Source organism: Canis lupus, chromosome 16 (genome assembly GCF_011100685.1).
Source record: "Canis lupus familiaris isolate Mischka breed German Shepherd chromosome 16, alternate assembly UU_Cfam_GSD_1.0, whole genome shotgun sequence".
Taxonomy (NCBI): domain Eukaryota; kingdom Metazoa; phylum Chordata; class Mammalia; order Carnivora; family Canidae; genus Canis; species Canis lupus.
In genome coordinates this window covers 12311699-12334280 of record NC_049237.1, presented here as the reverse complement: position 1 = coordinate 12334280, position 22582 = coordinate 12311699, and the positions used below count along the sequence as shown (strand labels likewise).

The following is a 22582-nucleotide window of genomic DNA, read 5'->3' as shown; positions in this document are numbered from 1 at the left end:
GGTTAAAAATGGGAGAAGTGACTTATTAGTGCATGTATAGTAGTAGACAGAAACTTAAAATACAGGAAATTAAAGAATGTGTTCTTGGTTAAAGGTTGGGAACCACTGACGTCAAAAAGAAGTACAAGAAAATAATAAAATAAATGAAATTTTAGGTGTCAGTGGTGTTTCCCATGTTAGTATTTATTCAGAATCCTATGCTTGTTTGAAGTACCACAGTATAATTGAACAGTAAATCGAAAATTATTTATTTTTTAGCAGTTTCCTTTGTTATAATCAGAGTAGATAATTGTCTGTGATTTGGATCCTTTGTTTTAGCCAGTTTTTGTCTGATCTGTTAATCAGGCATTTATCTAGTAAAATTCTTTTTTTTTTTTTAAGTTTTACTTTTAAGTACCTCTACACCTGACATGGGACTCAAACTCATAACCCTGAGATCAAGAGTCACACACTTCACCAACTGAGCCAGCCAGGCACCCCAAATTATATCTTTTTTGATTTTTTTTTTTTTTTAAGATTTTGCTTATTTATTCATGAGAGTCACAGAGAGAGAGGCAGAGACATAGGCAGAGGGAGAAGCAGGCTCCCTGCGGGGAGCCCAATGCAGGACTCAATCCCAGGACCCTAGGATCACAACCTGAGCCAAAGGTACACGCTCAACCACTGAGCCACCCAGGCATCCCTCTTTTGATCTTTAAGTGGCATTGATTTATTATTTATTTATTTATCTTTAAAAAATATTTTATTGTTTTAGAGAGAGAGAACACATGAGCAGCAGGGTAGGGGGAAAGGGATAAGAAGAGAGAGGGAATCTTTTTTTTTTTAAAGATTGTATTTATTTATTCATGAGAATACACAGGAGAGAGAGAGAGAAGCAGAGACACAGGCAGAGGGAGAAGCAGGCTCCATGCAGGGAGCCCGACGTGGGACTTGAGCCCGGGTCTCCAGGATCACACCCCGGGCTACAGGCAGCGCTAAACCACTGAGCCACCGGGGCTGCCCGAGAGAGGGAATCTTAAACAAACTCCATGCTCAGCTCAGAGCCTAACACAGGGCTCAATCTCATGACTCCAAAATGATGATCTGAGCCAAAATGAAGAGTTAGATGCTTAACCAACTCAGCCATGCAGGTGCCCCTAAAGATTTTATTGTTAAGTAATCTGTAACACCCAATGTGGAAGCTTGAACCCTGAGATCAAGAGTCACACGCTCAGCCGACTAAGCCAGCCAGCGCCCTGACATATTTTAGAATTTGTATACAGAAAAATGAATGACTCTTTAACTGTTTTTAAAATTTTTTTATAGTACACTTATTTAAAAAGACATTGCAAAAGATAGAATTAAAATTTAGAATTATTGTGGGTTGCCTCTTTCAGTTTTAATTTGTATAGAAGTTTTCTGGTAATGTATTTGTTTTGGTTTGTCAAACATTGTTAATTAGCCATAGTTATTTGATAAGAGCACTCTGGTTTTCTGATTTGTAGACATTATTCCTATATATCAAAAGTCCGAACTTCCCTACTTTTTGGTACATTTTTGTGTTTCCAGATATGATTCATCAACTTCCACTGTTGACAGAAAGACAATACATTGCAACAATTCACTCTCGCCTACAAGACTCACAGCTTTGGAAACTGCCTGGCCTGCAGGCCACTGTTAGACTTGCCTGGGCACTGGCATTGAGAGGAATATCTCAGCTACCTGATGTGACAGGTAAATTGATTGTAGGTAATTTAGTTATGGGAAAGAACTTACCAGCTTTAAAGGTGTGTGTGTTTTGTTTGTTTGCTTTAAAGGTGTTTTGAAAGAGGGGTTATCTTTGACATATATAAGCATGAGCACAGGAAGATACCTAGAATTATGTTAAATGAAGCTTTGGAATGTGGTGAAATAACATTTTTTTCCCATTGTATCCTAAAAGAAATTTTATGAACTATTTCCTTTTCTTAGAGCCAATGACAGTGCTCTTTTAGCTTCTTTTTTTACTTAAGAGTATACAATTTGAAATGATAGTATCACAATAATTTTTAAATTAAAATTTACGATTTCTTTCTTTTTTTTTTTTTTTTTAATGTTTTCCTCCTTGGTTTTCAGAAAATAATTTTTCATGATTTTAAGATTAGTATTATCTGGGGTGCCGGGGTAGCTCAGTTTTAGATTAGGCATCTGCCTTTGGGTCAGGTCATGATCCCAGGGTTATGGGCTTGAGCCCCACATAGGGCTCTGTGCTCCATAAGCCTCTTCTCCCTCTCCCACTGCCTGCCACTCTCCCTGCTAGTGCATTCTCTTCTCTCTGTCAAATAAATACAATCTTAAAACAATTTTTTTTAAATCTAGTATTATTTTAAAATAAAATACATTAGGGCTACCTGGGTGGCTCAGTTGGTTAAGTATTTGACTTTTGATTTTGGCTCAAGATCTCATGGTTCATGGAATGGAGCCCATAAAGCTCCTCACTCAGTGGGGAGTCTGCTTGAAGATCCTCTATGTCTGCCCTTCCTCCCTCTTGTGTACACACATGCATGTACTCTTTCTCTCTCGGTCTCAAAAAAAAATAGTCATTTCTTGAAATAATACAAATTTTAATAAAATAGGAATTTTGCAAAATTAGTTCCTACTCTCTTTATAGACTTATGAAAAACTTATCAAACATATTTACTACACTAACTTATAATGTGTTTGGAACTTTACTAAACTCCAAAATTTGAATAAACTTTTTAGACAGTAATACTCAATTTACATTAAGATATTAATGCTGCTTTGTTACCTGAATCTTCAAGAAATAGTTCTTAAGTTGATCATCATGTGATTTAAATTCTAGTATTTCTGAATTCAAGGGAAGGCTTGTAATTAGTCACTATTATTAATACTTAATTAGTAATTTTAATAATAAGTATTAGTTGTCATAAAGAACGAAACTATTTCATTCTCAAAGAGTTTGTATGGTATGGGTAGATAGGCAGGCTTTGTTTCAGAATGCAAAATAAAACATAAAAACCCATCTATTTTCCTCAGTTGAGACTCTTGGCTTATATCTATTCCATATGACCCTTTTCAAGGCTATGAAAATGTAGTTTGAGTAGCACACTTTGAATTTGGTCTGTATGACGCTCAAGCAGAATAAACTACATAGCATTCTTTTCCAAAGCCAGATTACCACAAAGTTACCTAGCAGTTTTATGTGTAAATTTAAAAGAAGCAGCAATGTATTTCTTTATATAAGGATTCAACAGCACCTATGACATACTTTTACCACAAAAATTGAATGTAAGTCAGATCAGGTCTCTCTAGATCAAACTACAAATTTTTAGTATAATCAGAGGACAGTGGAATATGTTAACTTTATCACTGGGATGAATACCAGACCACATTGTGGAAACTCTACAGGCTGAAAGTCCAGTGTCTGCAGCAAATAAAGGGGAAGGGAAAAATTAAGGTACAGGAAGTGCCTACAGATATATCAAATATAATCTGTAGATCTTATTTGGATCCTGATTCAACCAAACAAATTGCACAAAAGACAAAATTAGCAAAAAACCAAACTAGAATCTTTTATAACATTTACGGGACAGTTGTAAATTTGATTACTTCGTGGATATTTGATACTGTTGATTTTTTTAAGATATAAGTGTATTAAAGTGTAATGTTTGTGTGGTTTATTTTTCTTTTGTTTTTAAGTATCCTTTTGAGTTCTATACTGAAATACTTATGAGTGAAATGTTAAATTGTCTGGCATTTGCTTTAATCTCATTTGGGAATGCATGGAAATGTAGATGAAATATGATTGACTATAAAGGTGTAGCATTGAAGTTAGGTAATGGAGTTTGTGGTGGTTCATTAAACTGGTCTATTTTTAGATAACTGTTTAAAATGTTTCAAATAGGGGCAGCCCAGGGGCTCAGCAGTTGAGCGTCCGCCTTCAGCCCAGGGCATGATCCTGGAGACCCGGGATCGAGTCTCACATGGGGCTCCCTGCAGGGAGCCTGCTTCTCCCTCCGCTTGTGTCTCTGCCTCTCTCTCTCTGTGTCCCTCATGAATAAATAAATAAAATCTTTTTTAAAAAATGAAATGTTTCAAATAAAAAGCTAAAAACATGTACAAATAGACCAGTTTGTCTTTAGGTTAAGGTTTAGTTTTTCAATTTTTGCTACTTCATTATCAAATTAGAAGAGTTACATAGGTGGTCATGTTCAGGTCTTGGACTCGCTTACTAGCTCTGAAGACTTTCTGAATGATTAAGTTCATTTCATTGAGATTAAAGCCTTAGCATTGTTTTCTTCTGTTAATGTTTTGATACTAACTCCCTGACTATATCAGTGTTATACACGTATGTCTCAAGTAATTTCTTACTACTCATGATGTTATTGTGAAGAGCATGAGGTTTTCGGGGTTTTCTAGTGTACATTTTCAGTAGCTCTTTTGAGTTAGTCACAGTATTACACGGTCTTATTTTGTGCATAGCACAAATACCTGAGTTTTGAACCATCACAGAGTATTGGGAGATATTACAATTTCGTTCAATAACTTTTCCTCCATGTGCTGATTTTCTAAATCTATTTCTAGCTCTGGCTGAATTTACAGAAGCGGATGAAGCAATGGCAGAGCTCGCAATTGCTGACAATGTCTTCCTGTTCCTCACTGAATCCGTAGTGGTGTCAGAAAACTTCTATCAGGAGGAGTTTTATATTCGTAGAATCCATAATCTCATCACAGATTTCCTGGCGCTTATGCCAATGAAGGTAGGTATAATAATGTAAGATAAGTAAAGAGTAGTAGAAAAATTTTATGAAGTAGTAAAACTGATAATGAACTTTATGTTTTGGAAACTAAGAAAATCTTTTATTGTAGACCATAATATGACAATAGTTGTATTACAGCTTTGGAATTTGTAATTCATGGAAATGAAATAAGACCTGTTAATTGAGAATAAGTTAAAAGAACAAAATATTTGATACTGAGAATAGCTTATAGGGAGAGAGAATAATAGATAAATCACTACGTGCAGAACACTATTAATGCCATGATACCCCAGGGATCAATTATACATGATTTGGAAGAGGCATAGTGAAAAATCTCCAGTTTTATAGGTAATTGTTTAAATTCTTTTACTGTAGTGAAGAAATGGGCTTCTGCATGGATACAGGTAATGTAATGGAAACTAATGCAAAGACAACTTTAAAATAAAGAGTTCAAGCTATAAGTTTGATCCAAAAAAGGATTTTTAGAGCCATTTCATACCGTTTCTTCAGAGCATATGATTTTGTGCAATTTTTTTGCCAAGAAAGCCATCAAAATGGAGCAGGAAATAAATGAGGGAATAAGCCCTATGAACTCACTTTTTATGTGTATTTTAAAAAACACCCTAAAGAACCTACACTTATAATACTGTTGTGTAGGTCTGCTACCATACCTACTGAAATACATAAGACAAATGGAAAGGCTACCTCAGATGGCAACAAACATTCAAGGAGTGAAGTGCTTATTTATTATTTAATGAATTATTTGTTGAGTTTCTCCTGTGTGCCAGTACTATACTAGGAGTTGTGGAAAAGAAAAGTAAAAGTAAGTAAGAGACTCATTCCTTATCAGCAAAGAATTTATAATTTAGTTAGGTTAGGTAGTAACAGTAAATAAATGAGAGGTATAGAGAGTAAACTGCTATGGGTTTATTTAAGCTAAGAATAGCCCCGTCAGGGTTAGAGTAGTCAAGGAATACTTTAACATAACTTGAAGCCTCAGGAACCTTGAAGGGCTTGATAGAAGAACATCACAAGATTTTGGAGTAGGAAGAAGTGTGTTAATCCTTTCATTTTACATTTGCAGAAATGAAGCCGTAGAAAGATTAAGGCTTAAGCATGTCCTAATCAGTAGTAATCCAGATGGGACTTTGATTATGGGAAGATAATCATAAATAGTTTGACTAGCGTAAACAGTGAATTCACACGATCGAGGATACTGGCATTTCTTTGCTGTAAGAGGATTTAGGTTATTTGTCTCTTCTTGAAGGAGCTTTGGTTTGTGCCTATCAGTGAATTTGTCCTTTACATTCAGATTGATGGACATAAAGTTATTCTTAATATTCTTTTATTGTACTGTTGTGTCAATAGGATCTGTGATGTTTCTTCTGTCATTCTTGAATTTGGTAATTTGCGTTTTTCTCTTTTTGCTTCTTAATTAACCTGGCTAGAGGTTTATCATTTTTATTAAATTTTCTGAAGAACCAGCTTTTGGCCTTATTGATTTTTCTTGTACTTTGTTTACTGTTTCTGATTTCTGCTCTATATTGTTTTCTTCCTTTTGCTTTGGGCTTAATTTGCACCTCTCATTTCAGTTTAAGGTAGAAGCTTAGAGTATTGATTTGAAACCTTTCTTTTTTTCTAATACAAACACTTAATGTTACACATTTATCTCTAATGTGTTACATAAATTTTGATATGTTTTCTTTTTTGTTCAATTTAATGTTTTGTAATTTTCCTTGGAACTTGTTTGATTAGTGGATTATTTAGAAGGGTTGTTTAATTTCTAAATATTTGAGGACTTCCAGGTATCTATAATTGATTTTTAGTTTTATTTTTGTTGTGGTCAGAGAACATGCTTTATAGGATTTCAATTTATGTTAAATGGGCTGAGATTTGTTTTATGATTTAGAATATGCCCTATCTTGGAAAATGTTCTATGCACACAGGAAAGGAATGTATATTCTGCTGCTATTCTGTGGAGTATTCTGTAAATGTCAATTAATGTTAAGTCTTCTCTATCCTTACAGATTTTGTATACTTGTTCTGATGAATATTGAGAGAAGAGTATTGAAATCTTTAGCTATAATTGTGGATTTGTCTAGCTTTTTGTTTTGTTTCATTTTGAAAGAGTAGTTTCTTATATCAGTTGCCATTTAGTTCACACAAATGTTTATAAGGTAATGGTTCTCAGCAGAATAATAATGTCCTCCAGAGAGTGTTTGGTAAATTAGTGGCACCATTTTTCTTTGCTATAATGTCTTTGGTGGAGTTATTGGTGGCTCGTAGGTAGTCCAGAGTTGCTAAACTGTCTTGCAATGTTTAGGATGATCAAGCCAGAGAAGAAATGTCCTGCCCAAATGCCAGTAATGTTCCATTGAGAAACACTAGTTAAACTCAACTTGGAAAATGCATTGAAGTGTTAACATATTATAAATTATGGATAATAGTATCATAAAATTCCTAGTATATTTTTTCATGTCATTAAAGTGGAATAGATTTTTATTTTATTTTTTTTATTTTTTTTTTAATTTTATTTATTTATGATAGTCACATAGAGAGAGAGAGAGAGAGAGAGAGAGGCAGAGACATAGGCAGAGGGAGAAGCAGGCTCCATGCACCGGGAGCCCGACGTGGGACTCGATCCGGGGTCTCCAGGATCGCGCCCTGGGCCAAAGGCAGGCGCCAAACCGCTGCGCCACCCAGGGATCCCGGAATAGATTTTTAAACAGTTTTTCTTTTCTATACTCACTTTTATTTTTATTTTTATTTTTTAAAAATTTTTTATTTATTTATGATAGTCACACACAGATAGAGAGAGAGGCAGAGACACAGGCAGAGGGAGAAGCAGGCTCCATGCACCGGGAGCCCGACGTGGGATTCGATCCCGGGTCTCCAGGATCGCGCCCTGGGCCAAAGGCAGGCGCCAAACCGCTGCGCCACCCAGGGATCCCTATATACTCACTTTTATACAGTTGTCTGAGTTTTCTGATTTCAGTATTATTAACCTGTATAATAAATTTCCATATTAAACTCTATATAACATATTATGCAGGTGAAACAGTTGAGGAATCGGGCAGATGAAGATGCTCGAATAATTCACATGAGTATGCAGATGGGTAATGAACCTCCCATTTCACTTAGAAGAGATCTGGAACACTTAATGCTCTTGGTAAGCCATTACAGTGAATGGATGGTTATCTCTCCCTCCTTCCATTATTTATTCCCTAACTGTGGAAAGTTTCATGTTTAATATCTAAATATACAAGTGAATTCCATAAAAATGTAAATTTTCATTTAAAAGTAATTGTTGAAAAAAAATAAAAGTAATTGTTGAATTGTAGGCATTTTCACCTAGTCTTTGCTTACACTTTGCAGATTGGTGAGCTATATAAAAAGAATCCTTTTAATTTGGAGCTTGCTCTCGAATATTGGTGTCCCTCAGAGCCTCTTCAGACTTCCACTATCATGGGTTCTTACCTTGGGGTGGCTCATCAGCGACCCCCTCAACGCCAGGTGAGCTCTTAGTTTTTTACTTTTCTACTCTGGTATGGCAATTGGGAGTCTTGAACCATGAAAAAAAATGTCATTTCTTGATGTTATTGCTGTTAACACAAATGACCATTTGTGTAACTTAGAAATTTACACTTTTTTCTTCCTTAAGGAAATTTGAAACTCTTTAAGTTTTCATCATTTTGGAGTATATTGGTTATGTGTCAAATTGTAGACAGAAAGGTGTCTAGTCTTTGTGTCGCTTATTTGAATTTTATTGGTATTAGTATTAGTCTGTCCTCAATAGGAATGACAATAACCAATATACATCATTTTTTAAGATTTCTTTTTAAAGATTTTATTCATTCATTCACGAGAAACACATATACACACAGAGGCAGAGACACAGGCAGAGGTAGAAGCAGGCTCCCTGCAGGGAGCCCAATGTGGGACTCGATCCCAGGACTCCCAAGATCACGACCTGAGCCAAAGGTAGGTGCTTAACCACTGAGCCACCCAGATGCCCCTAAGATTTTATTTTTAAGTAAACGCTGCACCTGGCATGTGGCTCAAACTCACAATTCCGAGATCAAGAATCACATACTCCACAGACTGAGCCAACCAGGGGGCCCCCAGTATACACCATTCTTAACAAATTGGGGAAGATAGGAGAGGTATAAAAACTAGAAGGAAAGGCTTAGAAGTTAGAAGTGATGACAAAATACCTATGAGTCAGTAGATGATACTGGAAAAAGTCCATTTTCTATTCTATATTAAGTATGATACACAGTAGCAAAAAGATGGATGACAGTATCTACATGTTTTGGGGATTTACTATATTAGACACTTTCATGTCAAGTAATTTTCAGTTATGCTAGAATCTGTGATCAGACACCTTTTTACTGCATTTCTTATATTTATTGTTTCATTTTTTCTCCCCATTTACAAAAATATTTTGGAGAAGGGTTTATTAAAATGTTTTGAAGATTAAAAAAATCTTTATATTATTTCAAACATATGGATAAGAGAATAATTTTAATGAACACCCAACATCTTAATAGCTGTTAACACTTGCCTTGTTTGCTTTGTGTACTACTGTTATTTTTACTACCTTTATTTTGCTGAAGTATGTTGAAATTATAAACAGCATGACATTCCACCTCTTACTAGATAAATATATCTTAAAAATAAGGATATTCTTTTTTTAAAATATTTTATTTAGTTATTCACGAGAGACACACAGAGAGAGAGAGGCAGAGACATAGGCAGAGGGAGAAGCAGGCTCCATGCAGGGAGCCCGAGGTGGGACTCCATCCTGGGACTCCAAGATCATGCCCTGGGCTGAAGGCAGATGCTAAACCGCTGAGCCACCCAGGGATCCCCAAAAATAAGGATATTCTTTTACATAATTAGAAAATCATTGTTATACCTAACAGATTTAACAGTGATTTCCAGTAATCTGTAACCTTTTCAGTTCTGAATTCCAACCAATGAGTCCTCGATGTCTGAATAGCATTTTTGTTATTAGATCTAAGGAATAAGCAAAATACAAGGAAAAACTAAAGTGGATTTACAGAATGAGAGTATAGGAATTTGGTATTGGCTTAACACAAAACAGTATGTTTAGGTTAGCATCCAAAATTCTTTCAGGTTCCTAGGTTTTGTTTGTTTCTTTGCTCTTTTTAAGATTTATTTGAGGGAGAGTGTTCATGCACCAGTGGTGGAATTGCAGAGGGAGAAGGAGAAGCAGACTGCCCACTGAGCAGGGAGCCTGATGTGGGGCTTGATCCCAGGACCCTGTGATCACGATCTGAGCCAAAGGCAGACACCTAACCTATCGAGCCACCCAGGTGCCCTGGTTTCTAGGTCTTCATACTGAATTTAACTAGGATTCAGGAACCCCAAGTTCCAAGCATATCTGAGGACTGGTTAATTTTAGAGGAGTAAATTTTTTTTAACATTGCCTTACCTATTTAAAATGTGAGTAGTTCTTATGTTCTGTGACATTGAGATTTTTTTTTTAAACGTGTACTTTATATTCACAGAAGTATTCTGTAATTGCATTAAATTGTTTTTTTTTTTTTTTTTAAGATTTTATTTATTTATTCATAGAGACACAGAGAGAGAGAGAGAGAGGCAGAGACACAGGCAGAGGGAGAAGCAGGCTCCACGCAAAGAGCCTGACAGGACTCGATCCCGGTCTCCAGGATCACGCCCTGGGCTGCAGGCGGCGCTAAACCACTGTGCCACCGGGGCTGCCCGCATTAAATTGTTAATGACATCTTGAAAAAACAATTTTTCATAAGTAGAATACCAGATTAGTAAATCAGAGCACTTGCTTAGTTTTAGTTCATCTGTAGTCTTTATTAGCTAGTCCATAAGCTTTACGTAAACTGTTGATTTTTCCCTATTTCAGGTTGTTTTGTCAAAGTTTGTTAGGCAAATGGGTGACCTATTGCCTCCAACGATATACATTCCGTATTTGAAAATGCTTCAGGGATTGGCTAATGGGCCCCAGTGCGCCCACTACTGTTTCAGCCTGCTTAAAGTCAATGGTAGTAGTCATGGTAAGAAAAATCTGGACGTTGTCTAAGTTTGTTGGTGACATTCTTGGGTTCACTATCCCCCTGCCTATTAAAGAATATTGGTTATTTGTACTAGGTTCTACCTGTATAAATTATTTTTATAGTAATGGGAAAGAGTACGTTGGTAGCTTTATGCATAGTGATGGTCTCACAGATTGGACAGTTTTACTGTGTGCTTTATAAAATGTTATTCAATTTAGGAAATCAGAATTGATACATAAAAACTTTGAAGAACACATCTGGTACTTAAAATATATACCCTTGCCACATGAGTTTTATTTTTTGTTTTTTTAAGATTTAAAAATTTTATTTATTTGATAGAGGGCTCGAGCGAGCATAAGCAAGGGGGTGTGGCAGAGGGAGAGGGAGAAGCAGGCTCCCTGCTGAGCAGGGAGCCCCATGTGGGGCTCGATCCCAGGACCCCGTATCATGACCGGAGCCGAACGCAGATGCCTAACCAGAGACACCAGAGACACCCAGGTGCCCTGAGTTTGATTTTTTAAATTCATTTTCATAAGTACTTGTTTTTCTAAATTTCTGTACTTACAGTTTCGCTGTCCACTCTCCCAATTTCCTCATTTAATTTTCAGGCTTGAGTCTGGTTAAATTGCAACACTGTAAAAGAGAAGAGAAAGAAATAGTTATTAAGTATCTGCTTTGCTAGGTAGATATTATTACTTTCATTTTTACATGTGAGGAGACTGAGGTTTAGAGAAGTAATTTAACCAGGGTCACAAGGAAGAGCGTGATTGGAACTGAGATTTGCCCCACTCCAAGGCCAGTGTTCTGACCACCCTGTCAAGGCCTACTTGTCTTGCCCAGGACTTGGTATATAGCAGAGTAGTGTAATTTACAAATCTAGACTGTACTTCTCTCTCTTTGGGAATTTAGGAATTATCTGATGGGGAAAGTAGCCCTATATGGTATAGCACGACACAGAGAACTCTTATGGATATAAAGTAGATAGCTGACTCCAAAGTAATTTGCCTTTGCATTTATATGGACACCACCCATTCTCAGCCCTGAGGAAAAATTAATTCAGAGTTTTAGTTCATAGATGAATTCTAGCCCTTTTTCAACACGCTACTTAATTGAGACAAAGATTACTTATCTAGGACAAAGGTAAAATTTATTGCTTTAAATTTATTTTCTCCCTCCATTTCCAAGGAAATGCTTAGGCATTTTTGAAACAAAATTCTGTGCTTTCTCTACAGTTGAAAATATTCAGGGAACAGGTGGCAGTCCTGTTTCCTGGGAACATTTCTTTCACTCCTTAATGCTTTACCATGAGCACCTCCGGAAGGATCTTCCAAGTGCAGATAGTGTCCAGTACCGGCACCTTCCTTCCCGTGGAATCACCCAGAAGGAACAGGATGGATTGATTGCTTTTTTACAGCTCACCTCCACCATCATTACTTGGGTAATTATCATCCACATCATATGAGAGTTTAATTTTGTTTTCTAGCACAGGGGCATCTTAAGAAACTCCCAAATTTTCATGAAATGCTTGAGGTTTATGAGTGATGAATTTTGCATATATGGAATTCTATTTTTAGGCTCTGTGTTTCTTTACCTTCAGAGGGTTTAGCAATGGTAGCCCAGTTTATTGCTGTCAGCTAGTGGGAATATAATAGCATATGCCTGAAGGAAAATAGGCAAAGAAGAATCAGTTGTGGATGCACATCCTTCTAGAAGGTCTCATAGCATAGTTGTGGATGTGTATGTATTGGTGTTATGTATACATAAAGAATATATTTTAAATTATTTTTAAAGTTTATTTTTAAATTGATTTATTATTTTTATTAGAGAAGAGAGCACATGCAAGCAGGGTACAAGGTGGGGTAGAGAGGGAGAGAATCTTAAGCAGGCTCCACGGTAAGTGCAAAGCTTGAAGTGGGATTCGATGTCTTGACCCTGACATCATGATGTGAACCAAAACCGAGAGTTGGATGCTTAACTGACTGAGCCATTCAGGTACCTAAAGCTATTTTTGATTAAAGAGAAAAGTTATTTACTAAAGGAAAAAGAAAAGTTACTCACTGAATTACTCTTTTATTCTCTCTTTACACTGACCCATCTTACCTGCCACTACCAAAATTAGACTTTATAAGAAACATTGGTTTCATTACATAATATCTTTACTCAGAAACCTCTTTTAGTTCTATTATTTCCTAGAGCAAAATTGCTTAGTGAGACAATCTGTCCTGAGGACAGGAATATTGTCTTCTGACTTTTCAGTTTTTCCAGGAATGCTTAACATTAAAACATAAAGTTAGTAGTTATTTTTTGTTGAATTAAAATGGAATGGTATTGGCATGCCTGGGTGACTCAGTCAGCTAAGCTTCCAACTCTGGATCTCAGCTCGCATCTTAATCTCCGGGTCGTGAATTTAGGCCTGTCTTGGGCTCCGCTCTGGGTGTGGAGCCTACTTAAAAAAGAAAAATAAGTGGTATTTGATATCATATATATATCTTCATTTTTTTTTAAGATTTTATATATTTATTTGAGAGAGAGCAAGAATGAGAGAGAGAACATGAGCTGGGGGAGAGGCAGAGGGAGAGGGAGAAGCAGACTCCCTGCTGAACCAGGAGCCCTATATGGGGCTCTATCCCAGGATCATGACCTGAGCTGAAGTCAGATGCCTATCTGACTGAGCCACCCAGGCACTTCTATAATCTTCATTTTTTTCTCAAAAAATGAAGTTAGTTATTCATGTATCGTAGTAGAAAACATACTACATTGTTTCAGAAAGATTTGAAAGTGTTTAGGTAAGATTTATGTGACTCTGTAGACCATTTATCTCATATGGACTATTTTCCATGCTTAGAGCTATAAAAATAATTCTAAAAGACTATTTCTCCTCCATTCTTTACATTGAGCTATAATCTGATTTGATCCACTGGTAGACCTCAAAGCATAAGCCATAGGTTTGTCTTTGTTTTAGTACGTAGTAAGTCTATGAATACTCGGTGTAAGTGCTAGCAAATGACTAGATGATTGCTAGTCATTTCCCTTAGCTTTTTTAAAGATGAGAAAGTCTTGTTCTTTCTGTATTTGATTCCCAGAGTGAAAATGCTCGCCTGGCACTCTGTGAACATCCTCAGTGGACCCCGGTTGTGGTGATTCTGGGACTCCTACAATGCAGTATTCCCCCCGTTCTTAAAGCAGAGCTGCTGAAGACCCTTGCAGCTTTTGGAAAATCTCCTGAAATTGCTGCTTCCCTCTGGCAGTCCCTGGAATACACTCAGGTAGTAGATTACAAGCTCTCTTATTTGTTATAGTTTGAAAAGTGAGGCCTGGTAACATGGTAAAAGCAAGAGCATCCAGTTTGCAACTTACAGTATACCAGGACCTTCCCAGTTAGACAGTCCTGGTTTTAGTACTGAACACAGCATCAGAAACTAACAGGGTTAGGTTTTTCTCTTGCATCAGTTGACAGCTTTACTAGGTTACTAGCGATGGGCTCTCAAGACTTTGTTTTTCTGTGGGCACAGACAATAAATGGACAGAATTCCTTACTCCGTCTGTGAGGCTAGGCTGACAAGAGCTTGCAGGTGTTATTTGTACTTACTAAATGTTAGGATTACCTATTATTCTTTTCTGCTGCTTCCATGTCCTCTATCAATTTTTCTTTTTTTTTTTTTTTTTAAGATTTTATTTATTTATTCATGAAAGACACAGAGAGAGAGAGAGAGGCAGAGGGAGAAGCAGACCATGCAGGGAGCCTGATGGGGGACTGGATCCCGGGTCTCCAGGGTCACGCCCTGGGCTGAAGGCAGGCACTAAACCGCTGAGCCACCCGGGCTGCCCTCAATTTTTCTTTCTTAAGATGTAAGATTTATTGGAATCCTTTTTTTTTTTTTTTTTTTTTTGGAATTCTTCTATGAAGGTATACTTACTTAATATATATAAAATAATATATTATTATCATAATTATATATTATTAACATATTAATCATTAATGTTATATAATTATTAAGAATAATATACGATATATATATATTATATATATATATTATATAATGCATATTATATGATTATATATAATACATATTAGAATAAAAAAGAAGGATGTGCTTTACAAACATATCTCTAGAAAAATGGTTCAGTGGAATATGTGTTTGTCTAAAAAACAGTAAAACATATAGGAGCCTGTGATTCTAACACCATTTTGAAGCAGTAAAATTTCTAGTTATTTTCTAACGTGTGTCCTGAAGAGGTGATGATGTTTTATAAGAGCAAAATGAAGGGAGCTGGTGTGTGCTGAGAGGCTGAGTCACTTTGGGTTTAGTATCAATACTTCATATTTTTTCATTTATGAATGTGTCACTACTTAGTGTTCTAAGTTCTTAGCGCTCCTTTATACCAATAATGAAGTATGGTTGGGCTTAGACATTTCTAGAGCAGGATTTCTTTTTTAAGGATTCTACGTGATAGTACATTTTCAGCTTGTAAGAGTGGTAAGTAATATAACATGAAGTGTCATTCATTATGCCGCATACTGCCTATGTACCTAGCAAGGTCAGGTCAGAACATCTTAACTCTGAACTTTTGCCCACATAAGAAATTTGTTCAAATCTGTTATTAACAAATTTAATTATTGGTTTTCTGGTGCAGACAGTGGGGCTGGTCTCAAACCCTGGTGAGATTTTATTCTGTAAATCCTCTTAAGATTCATTCCTAGAATATTTCAGAGGGTATTTGTTGAATATTGTTCTTATGTGCACTTAGAAACTACCAGTTTTCTGAAGCCCAGATAATTAAAGGTTTTACCTGAATCACATACAATTACTAATGAAAGTCCTATCAGAGACTTTTTTCTTTTTTTTTTTTTTTTAAGATTTTATTTATTTATTCATGAGACACACAGAGAGACACACACACAGGCAGAGGGAGAAGCAGGCTCCCTGCAGGGAGCCTGATGTGGGACTCGATCCTGGAACTCCAGGATCACACCCTGGGCTGAAGGCAGGCACTAAACTTCTGAGCCACTCAGGCGTCCCAGAGACTTCTCAATTGTCATTTCTGATCAGGATCATAAGATACATATATGTGGTAGGTGAGAAATATGACTATTATATTGCAGAGCCAGGAATCCCTGGGTGGTGCAGCGGTTTAGCGCCTGCCTTGGCCCAGGGCGCGATCCTGGAGACCCGGGATCGAATCCCACGTCGGGCTCCCGGTGCATGGAGCCTGCTTCTCCCTCTGCCTGTGTCTCTGCCTCTCTCTCTCTCTCTCTCTCTCTCTCTCTCTCTGTGTGACTATCATAAATAAATAAAAATTAAAAAAAAAGAAAAGTTTATATTGCAGAGCCACTATTTTTCATTGAGGATTGGGGAATGTTCCTAACATTTATTTCTTATTCCTAACATCTATTTCTTATTTTAAGATACTGCAAACCGTAAGGGTTCCAAGCCAGAGGCAAGCTATTGGTATCGAGGTAAAGTTTTCCTTTTAGTTTAAATGTTCTATTTGTACATTCACATGATGAAAATTAACAAAAGTTGTTCTTACTCTGTTGGTTTCTTATAATTTTCAAATTTAGTATATTTCATTTGAAGTGTAGTCAGGGCAGTGTTGAAATGGAGATGAAACTTTTCATGAGAGGGACCAAAAGCTTTAGGTTTCAGTTTTGGGAAAAGATGTTACAAAGCAGCCATCCGAGCTGAAAGTTTGCTTTGAATCTAGTTTAATTCAGTTACTTGGGTCAACCAAAGTGAGATTTTACTTGTTTTAGTTTCTTTTTTTCTCACTCTATGCTCTCCTTTTCTTTTTCATGAAGAAGCATAAGATTTCTATTTTTAATTCACAGATGGGAATAATATGTGGGAATTTGAAATTCTTCCATCTGATCTAGATTTATATACTACTTTTGTGTCTTTTCCTTTAAATGAACAATGGTAATATTTGTTACATTTCTTTTTGGTGTCATGATGATAAGCTCAACATTAATGAGTCAATGTCTGCAAAATGTACTTTATAGCTGATTGTTTTATATTGCTAAATGTCTTTATTTTTCTTTGAAAGGTTGAACTAAATGAAATAGAATCCCGGTGTGAAGAATACCCATTGACTCGAGCTTTTTGCCAGCTTATTAGTACCTTGGTGGAGAGTTCATTTCCTTCTAATTTGGGTGCTGGCCTGCGGCCCCCTGGCTTTGACCCTTATTTGCAGTTCCTCAGAGATTCTGTGTTTCTCCGATTCCGCACGAGAGCTTACCGGAGAGCAGCTGAAAAGGTAATGTTCAGAGAAACCTTTTTTATCCTTATTCATTTATTGATGCTTTTTCTTTTATTAAAGGTATAAGATGCTATAAATTCATTTTAGCCTTTGACAATCAATACAATTCATAGTCTTAATGCTGAGATGCCCATGATCTGATTAGTTTATATGCTTTAAAATCAATCTGTGCATTAAAACTAAAGCACTGGCTTTTTTAGTGATCAGTAATTTAATTGATATGAATTTATAGTCATTCATATCTTTAGTTGAACAAATTTGGACCAAAATTGAACCAAAAATATCACACCTTTGTCAGGTGGAAACACATTGTCCTTTTTGGGGATGATTTTGTTTAGGGATTGAAGTAAGTTTAGACTTGCACACCAACTTCTATTGATCTAGTAGCACTTTTGAGTTGTAGAGTCTTAGCTTAGTGGGAAGACATATTATGGTCCATCAGGTATGTTTGCCACGGATGGAATTGGAAGGAGCACTGACATTTATATACGTATTTGCTCTGGTTACAACACACAACTGAACACAACTTATCGCATATATCATCTTATGTAATTCCAATCTTACCGTGAGGCAGGTACTATTAATATTCCCATTTTACAGACGGAGGCTTAGCAAGGTTAAGGAACTTGCCTAAGGTCTAGGACCAGGATTTGAACCTAGGACTCTGATTCCAGATTCAAGCTCATAACCTCTAAGCTATGTAAGAGACCCTTCCAGGTTCTGACATAATTCACTTAGTCTATAATACTGTTTATTGCCTCCCAGATCCGCTTGGATGTGTCTTGTAGGGACATTTCTGCTTTATTTTTATAGTTTGCTATTTTTGAACCTATTGGTTTTATTCGTTGTTGTATTAGTGATTATAAAAATAATTTTTATGCTAATTTGGGACAGTTAGGAAAATATAGAAAAATATAAGAAGAAATGATATTATCCATAATCCCCTAGGAGGGATAATTTAGTCTTTTTCCTATATATATATACTTTGAGATAATTAGTTAAATTAGTTTGCATCTGTTTTTTGACTACTAAATTTGTTATCATGAGCACTTTTTTATGCCATCAAAGATCCTTTGAAAACAGTCTCTTTAATCTTTAATGTGTGATCTTTACTTGTTTTTAGCATGGTGTATGTACTCATTTCCCTTTCATTGGACACAGTTTATTTCTAATATTTCATCCCAAGTAACTGAAATTCATTTTTGGTCACTTGTCTTATGATTTTTGCTTCTCACAGAGTAAAAATAAACACTGGGTGTACATTTAAGTCCTAAAATTACCTCATTAACATCTGTCTCCTTGATGAAAAGAATTAATGGCGACCATATGACTTGTTAAAAGTCCTTGTGAATGCCGAATAATGGATGCTGAGAATTGTGATCTCTTCAACAAATGCTCTGATATGTTTTTGCACTTCTCTTAGGTAGCTTATTTGCCTTTTTGTTAAAAGGTCATTATGATCTAAGTGTTTAGAGCTTCAGTTAGCCACATTCTTTCCAGATTATTGTTTTTTGTTCATGCATCTGGATACTTGCAGTGCTGCTATTTCCCTTGCTACCATTGATTGGAGTTCCACCCTAACATATATACCCTCTGACTTTTTTCCCTCAATTTCATGAAGTTTTTGCACTTGAAAGTCTTCCTCAGGTTTAACTTCTGTCGTTATATTTTAGAGTACTAAAACAGTGCTTTAGATCGAGATAAATAACATAGACTATTAGAGCCAGTGTATATATTTGTCAGTCCTAAAATTCATTATTATGTGGTGATAAGCCTTTTTTATTTAAATCAATGATCTTGAAATTTTTGGGAAGTACAGATAGTAGATAATTTTAAAATAATTTAAAAAAATCACCATATAGTCCCAATTCCCAAACTAGTCTTGATAAAATTACGTGCAGTGGAAATGATTTTAAAATTTAAAAAGAAAAAACAAAAAATCCTTATCTAAGTTATCAAACTCAGCCTTAATAAATTCTATTTAATGGATTTATTTTAAAACAAAGTCTTAATTTTCCTATCTATACTGTTATATATATTTTTCTTTTTAAAAAATTTTTTTAAAATATATTTTTCCTTTGGCATAAGTAGTTTTCCTTGTTGCATAGCTTTTAAAAATATTTTTTATCAGAAAGGTATTAATGGGGCCATTAGGGGCAAGCCTACTAGTGATGGAGTCTTAACTTCTTTGGCTCGAGGTGTAAGATAGAATATTGGTCTGGGAATAGAAGTCCAGGGCTTGCCTTCCAGCACCTTTGCTACCAAGCTTTATAGTTTTAGGGAAGTTATTCATGCTCTGAGCTTCACTTGCTTTCTCTTTGAAATAAGTGTGATTAGATGGTTTCTTAGACCCTTTATAGCTGAGATCTTTAGAGAAAATATGAAATATTTGACACTTTTGACATGTTCTGGAGTAAAGTGGGAGGAATGAAAAGCCTAGCATGGCTATCACATTGGACTGTTTTATTGTTACTGTAACATTTGTGTCTTTCCATAGTGGGAAGTTGCTGAGGTTGTTTTGGAGGTGTTTTATAAATTGCTCAGAGATTATGAGCCTCAACTTGAAGATTTTGTAGACCAGTTTGTGGAATTACAAGGTAATTCTGAAAAAAAAAAAAAAAAACAAAAAAAAAACCAAGGTAATTCTGTCACTTTCAAATAAGCTGTCAGCTATTTATAAAGCTACTTATAATTTAGATATATATATATATATGATACAAATTATTTCTAAGTTTATAAATTAGAGTGTAATCTTTTTAATTACATTATTTATTTTAATTGTTCTGAACAAGAGAAAATAAAGTAAAATTTTGTGGAGTGAAAGACAACACTGCCTTACAGATTATTTGACAAGTTAACATGTTATAGATAACTAACTGCTGTGAGCAAAACAGCCCATTTGGGAATTACCACTGTATACAATTTGTATCCTTGTCTCTAAATTGAAACTTGCCCATTCAGATGCCATTTAATTTTCAAGTCTCATACATTTCATATAAACCAAGGGTGTGACAAAAGTACTAACTGTCTTTTGGACTATGTTGTGTTCTATTTAGGAGAAGAAATCATAGCCTACAAGCCACCAGGATTTAGTCTCATGTATCATCTTCTGAATGAGTCACCAATGTTGGAGCTTGCTCTTAGTTTATTGGAAGAAGGCGTTAAGCAGCTGGATACCTATGCCCCTTTCCCTGGTATGTGCCCGAATGTCTTACTGTCTTGAAAACAGTTCTCATATTTTCATTTTTTATAACTGGAAGGTTAAAATAGATGATTTCTGAAGTCCTTTTCCATGTGAGGTTCTCCATATTTACGTAAAGTTTTCATTGAGTCAAGCAGTGAAAGTATATTAAAAGTGAAAGAGGGATCCCTGGGTGGCTCAGTGGTTTAGCACCTGCCTTCGGCCCAGGGCGTGATCCTGGAGTCCTGGGATCGAGTCCCACATTGGGCTCCCTGTGTGGAGCTTGCTTCTCCCGCTGCCTGTGTCACTGCCTCTCTCTCTTTATCTCTCTCTGTGTCTCTCATGAATAAATAAATAAAATCTTTAAAAAAAAAAAAAGTGAAAGAGTAAAGTACAGTGTCTCTCACTATAACTGTGTCTCATTGCATGGTTTTTTTAATGGGTAATTATAGTTATTTTTCTTTCATTTTAATGTCTTTAACCTGCCTATATTTAAATCTAATGTATTTTTTGTTTTCTTGTCTCTATAGTCTTCGTAGAGGCACTTAACTATATATTGCCTGCTACATAGTGTTCAATAGATATTATTTAATATCATTACTACTGTGGGCAGCCCCAGTGGCTTAGCGGTTTAGCACTGCCCTCAGCTCGGCGTGATCCTGGAGACCCGGGATTGAGTCCCACGTCGGGCTCCCTACATGGAGCCTGCTTCTCCCTCTGCCTCTCTCTCTCTCTCTCTCTCTCTCTCTCTCTGTCTCTAATAAATAAATAAAATCTTTAAGAAAAAATATCATTACTACTGCTAATTATGATTTATTGAGAGCTTACTATACATTTGGTGCTTTTAAAAGCACTTTTAACACATTTAATCTGTATAAAAGCCTTATATTATTAGATATCATTTCCAGTTTATAAATAAGGAAATTGATGTAACAAAGAGATTTCATATCTTTTGGTGGTAACTTTTGGCTCTGTGATTTGAACGTAGACAATTTGGCTCCAGAGTTCATGTATTTTAAATTTGAATGGTGGGATTATAGATAATCTTTGTTCAAATTCTCAATTTCTTTATTTGCAAATTTTCTGCAGTGAGTATATATTACTCTAAATCAGTTTCTCAGTCTTGGAGCCAGTGACATTTCAGGCCATGTAATTCTTTGCTGTGGAGACCGTTCTGTGCATTGTAGGCCCCCACCCACTAGATGCCTATAGTGCTTTCCCAGTTGTGACAACCAAAAGTATCTCTAGGCCTTGCCAAGTGTCCTCCAGGACCTAAATTACCCTCAATCTGAAAACCATTGCTCTAAATAATGAAGGAAGAGATAAGGGAAAATGAGAAGCCATTGCATACAAGTAATCTTAAATTACAGAAATTATGGTGAATTGACATTGATGAGTAGTTTTATGAAGTTGCTGCTGTAAGTGGACATTTGAGGGCTTTTTGAGTCCACAACTTGTCCTTTGGCTTGTTTTCCTAAGAACTGTGCATTTTTAAGATTCATGTAGAACTTTCTAACTTTATGTTTTTTTGTAGGGAAGAAACACTTGGAGAAAGCAGTGCAGCATTGCCTTGCACTTCTCAATCTGACTCTGCAAAAGGAAAATCTCTTTATGGACCTTCTAAGAGAGAGTCAGCTGGCTCTAATAGTTTCTCCTCTAGAACAGTTGTTACAGGGAATCAATCCCAGAACCAAGAAGGCTGATAATGTGGTGAATATTGCCAGGTAAGTTATATTTGTAGATAGAAAAATGACGAAATAAATCATGCGGGCTTGCTTTCCACCTTTGATTTCTAAATCTGGTCAGATCCTCATTCATTACTTTGGGGGTTGGGAGGCTCATTTTGTTCTTGCCTTCTTTAGTCCTTCTGATTTTAATTACTCTGACCTTTACAATTTTTTTTCTCTTTCTAATGAATTTGTATCTTAAGCATTTCTTAGTATAAAACGACATTGTCTTAGTATTGTTTGTCTCCTGAAGGGAGACAATATTATACTGTTAGTGGGAATACAAACTGGTGCAGCCACTCTGGAAAACAGTATGGAAGTTCCTTATAAAAGTTAAAGGTAGAATTACCCTATGACCCAGCAATTGCCCTAGTAGGTATTTATCTAAAGGATACAAACATAGTGATTCAGAAGGGCCCCTTGCACCCCAATGTTTATGGCAGCGATGTCCACAATAGCCAAAATATGGAAGGAACCCAGATGTCCATCTACAGCTGAATGGATAAAGAAGGGATTTGGGACAAGGACACACACAAACACACACAGAGAGAGAGAGAGAGAGAGAGGAATATTACTTGGCCATCAAAAAGGATGAAATCTTGCCATTTGCAGTGATGTGGC

General features: G+C 36.1%; 1 protein-coding gene across 2 annotated transcripts in view; it reads left to right on the top strand.

The window, feature by feature from the left end:
* Positions 1-22582, top strand: part of NUP205 (nucleoporin 205) — a 79489-nt gene that overhangs the window by 14567 nt on the left and 42340 nt on the right. For both annotated transcript variants that reach the window (XM_038559454.1, XM_038559453.1), the window contains exons 7-18: positions 1549-1713; positions 4564-4739; positions 7792-7908; positions 8115-8252; positions 10645-10795; positions 12028-12233; positions 13879-14061; positions 16203-16253; positions 16841-17050; positions 19551-19650; positions 20110-20247; positions 21769-21958. In XM_038559454.1, the coding sequence (XP_038415382.1) occupies positions 1549-1713; positions 4564-4739; positions 7792-7908; positions 8115-8252; positions 10645-10795; positions 12028-12233; positions 13879-14061; positions 16203-16253; positions 16841-17050; positions 19551-19650; positions 20110-20247; positions 21769-21958 (1825 nt within the window). The remainder of the gene's footprint in view (positions 1-1548; positions 1714-4563; positions 4740-7791; positions 7909-8114; positions 8253-10644; positions 10796-12027; positions 12234-13878; positions 14062-16202; positions 16254-16840; positions 17051-19550; positions 19651-20109; positions 20248-21768; positions 21959-22582) is intronic.